This window comes from Miscanthus floridulus, chromosome 14 (genome assembly GCF_019320115.1).
Source record: "Miscanthus floridulus cultivar M001 chromosome 14, ASM1932011v1, whole genome shotgun sequence".
Taxonomy (NCBI): Eukaryota; Viridiplantae; Streptophyta; class Magnoliopsida; order Poales; family Poaceae; genus Miscanthus; species Miscanthus floridulus.
Window position 1 is genome coordinate 28662692 of NC_089593.1, and position 4316 is coordinate 28667007.

At 38.5% G+C, this 4316-nt stretch overlaps 1 protein-coding gene across 1 annotated transcript; it reads left to right on the top strand.

The window, feature by feature from the left end:
• The first annotated feature begins 334 nt into the window (after window positions 1-334).
• Window positions 335-892, top strand: LOC136503268 (uncharacterized). The gene has a single exon (XM_066498401.1). It carries the CDS (start codon window positions 335-337, stop codon window positions 890-892), a length of 558 nt encoding a protein of 185 aa, XP_066354498.1.
• Window positions 893-4316: the final 3424 nt, after the last annotated feature.

A 4316-nucleotide genomic window follows, 5' to 3' on the forward strand; every position in this document is an offset into this window, starting at 1 on the left:
GTATTTATACGAGGGCATTTGTAGGGGCGGCTCAATCACCGACCGCCCCTACAAATAGCAATACCGGGGGCGGCTGGTGAGTGAGCCGCCCCTACAAATCTGACCCATTTGTAGGGGCGGCTCGTATGACCAGCCGCCCCTGCTGTTCCATTTGTAGGGGCGGCTGGCCTCTGGGCTCCCGAGCACGCCACTGTAGGGGCGGCTCCATCACCAGCCGCCCTTATAAAAAATTTGTCCCGTTGCTACAAACCGTTTTTTACGTAGTGACGGCCTCTATTGCCGCAGGTTGATCACCCATCACAAACAAAGTTGCATCAACGCCTCTTCTTACTACATGGCCCCAGAGACATACCTGACAGTGGAAGAAGCTGTTCTTTCTCGGAAGATTTTCAACGACGTGTACCACACCAGGGAGGCTAAGATTCATGACAAGAAGATCATCGCTCTGACTTCTAGGGAGGCAGTTAACCATGGCAGCAGAGAGGACAAGATGACGCTAGGCCTCAAGTATACTCTCACCAAGGAAAGTAAGTGGGACTCCTGTGTCTCCATGATGTTTGGTGTCAGAACCACCATTGAAGCTGGAGTCCCAGAAGTTGCAAGTGAGAAGGTTGAGATTGAAAGTGAGTTTAGTGCCTCGTACAATTGGGGCGAGTCCAAACAGGTCACGGAGGAGAACAACACAGAGTATGAAGTTACTGTGCCTCCAAGAACCAAGGTAAAAGTAAGCGTGGTGGCAGCACAGGCCACCTGCGAGGTTCCCTTCTCTTACTCCCAGGAGGATGATATGACCACTGGAGAGACAGTGTTTACTACGTTTAATGATGGGATCTACCGTGGTGTCAACAGCTATGACGTGAAAATCGAACACTCGAAGGAAGAAAAACTCTGATTATATAGTTACAACAAGATGCATGCATGCATGGAGTGTCCAAGCCATGTTTCCTTGCTTATTTGGTGTGTTGTAAGTCGATCGCGCGTGCTATTGTGTGTTTGTCCTGTCCAGTACTCTAGTATCGCTCGGAGTTAAATAAGCCACGCACTACGGTACCGGTTCTTGCTTGTTGTGTGTGGCACATGTATCTTTTTTGTTTTCGGTTTTTGGTGTTCATGTTTCGAGTCATGTGTGCTATGTACGATTGTCATCGTATGTAATGTGTTTTCCCTGTTTATTTAAAATAATAATAATGGCACTCCAGTACTACTGTTGCTACCTCTGTGGCCTTGTTTAGTTTCAAAAAGTTTTTCCAAAAAATGCTACAGTACCCATCACATCGAATCTTGCGATACGTGCATAGAACATTAAATATAGATGGAAAAAAAACTAATTGCACAGTTTGGTTGGAAATCGCGAGACGAACGTTTTGAGCCTAATTAGTCCATGATTGAATACTAATTGCCAAATAAAAACGAAAGTGCTACAATAGCCAAATTCCCAAATTTCACCCAGCTAAACAAGGTCTGTATTGAAGAGAAACTCTTGCCAGTTTGGCAGTCTCTCTTTTTTTTATGTTATTGGCAGTCTGCCAGTCTCTATTGAATTGAAGAAAAATGGCACACCCCTGTTTATAGTGAGGCAGTGTTAAATTTTCAAGGAACCCAATAACTTACTGTGCCTCTCCAAGCACCAAGGTAATAGTAAAAACGTAACAACCACCTATGGGGTTTCTTTCTCTTAGAGCAAGTATAATAGCAGGTTGTAAGCCGACTAAATACTGAGGTGGAAGAGAGAGGGGAGGAGAGAGAGGAGAAGCGGGCTGTAAGCTTACAGTCGGCTTGGGCACAAGAACCAAGAAAGTCTGTGAGAGAGACAAGTGGGCCATGTATTAACTGTAAAGAGCTGACTACTGTATGAGTGGACTGAAAGAAGGCTGCAAGGAACCTTACAGCCAGCAAGCCGGCTGTATTATTAGCCTTGCTCTTATCTCTTTCTCCCAGGAGGATGTTTTGACCACCGGAGAGACAGTGATTACTACGTTTAATGATGCATGGGATCGGTGTCAACAGCTATCATGTTCGCTTGCTCGTATCCGATTGTGGATTATAAGCTGAAATAATATTTTTCTCTTATATCAAACTAGCCAGCAATAAATAATCCACGATCATTTACTATAAAACAAACAGACCGTATGACGTTGACGTGAGAATCCAACACTGGCAGGAAGAAAAAAGTTGTGATTATTTAGAGCAACATGCATGCATGCATGCATGGAGTGTCCAAGAAGCCATGCTGTTTCCGCCTATTTGGTGTTGTAAGTCGATCGCCTGTGCGATATGATTGTGTCTGTCCCCCGCCCAGTAATCAATGCTCTGTTGATTTGGCTGATAAACCATGGTTGAAAGTCTTGTTGACTAATTTATTATAAGAAAAAAAATATATTTGTTGGCTAGTATCCATCGGAGTTAAAATAAGCCACTAAGGTTTGCTTTGTTGTGTGGCACATGTGTTTTTTTTAATATTTTTAGGTTTTTGTTTACGTGTTTTGAGTCATGTGTGCTACGTACGGTTGTCAGTATGTAATGTGCTTTCCAGTTTATCGGAATAAGTAAATGTGCTCGTGCATTATAACGGGAGAGGTCCACAAACAATCGTGGATTATAAGCTTGTTTGTTTCGGCTGAAATGATTATGGATTATAAGCCAAAAATATTACTGGCTGATTTGGTGTAAGAGAAAAATATTGTTGCTGTTTATAATCCACGATCGTATAAGCCGAAACGAACAGACTAATATGAGAGTTCATCTCTTGATTTTCCACGTTATACCTCTTATAGGAGATTGCACGGGTGAATACACATATATTTCAGTGACAAGCTTATTTAGATTATTGGACTAGACAACAAATACCTCAAGATCATAGTTCACTTTTTGAACAGTTTAACCAACGGTTGAACAGTGACAAGTTTTAACCTTATCCTAACTAATAAGAATAAAAATGTGTATTACTAACTTACTATTAAAAATTGTAGATTGTATACGTGCCTTGGCCCATGCGCTGCACTACTATAGAATTGGACATTACTGCCGGCCCCATTACTACTAAATTTTGCGAAACCGACAGTGCCATCACTGTTGGTTTTTCACTAAAACCGATAGTGATAGGACACGGATAGCCCAACCGACACTGATATTCGAGTCTTCACTGTCGATTTATATCACTGTCGGTTTTAGCCAAGAACCGGCAGTGATGATGGGTCATCACTGCCGGTTTTAGCCAAAAACCGATACTGATACTATCACTGTCAGTTCGTGGCTTGAACCGACAATGATATGCTGCAAGAAAACTTTATAAGTTTCTCATATCATGTCCGATGAAGACGAACTTTATATCAAAGTTGTGGTACTCGACGAGATCTACAACTTTGTTGATCAAACTTTTTTAATTTGAGATCATTTGGATGTACAAATATTTTCATTTAAAATCATCGATCTAACGAAAATTACGTTTATTTTCTAAAATTCAAAATTTGAATTTTTCAAATGACATCGAATGGAAAAACACCCAAAACAAAAATTGTAGATCTCGAAAAGTTATGCGACTTTATAGTTGACAACTTTTTTATTTGAAATCATTTACTACTTCAAAATGCTGATTGAAATTAAATTTTAAAATTATTGAAAAACTCTGATTTCTCTTTTTAATCTCTGGCTAAAACTTGTAACTATTCTTTCTCCCTCGTACTAACTTCAAATTTAATAATTTTTTTTCTAAAAATTTCTAAAATCATGCTCTATCAATTTATTGTTTTGTTATAGCTATTATTTTATCAATCTTTTCATGTGACTGTGTTTTATATATTTGAATTTTAAATTTAAAAAAAAAACAATTTCGAACGTCATTTTGGAATATTAAATGATTTCAACTGAAAAAGTTATAAACATAAAAGTTGTAGAACTTATCAAGATCTATAACTTTTATTTTGGCCATTTCTTCATCCGATAAAGTGGTAGTAACATTGTTCATAAAATTTACATAACATTTGTGAACAATGTTACTACCACTATGTCGGATGAGTAAATGATCAAATTACCAAAATAGAAGTTGTAGACCTCAGAAAGTTATGAAATTTTGTAGTTGATAACTTTTTGATTTGAAATCATCTTGTCAAGGAAAACTACGTTTGAATTTCTAAAATTTGAAATTCAAATTTTATAAATGACCTCGAACGGAGAAACTACCAAAATGAAAGTTGTAGATCCCAACAAATTATGAAACATTGTAGTTGACAACTTTTTGATTTGAAATCATCTTGTCAAGAAAAACTATGTTTAAATTTTCAAAAATTTAAAATTTGAATTTTTTAAATGACCTCGGA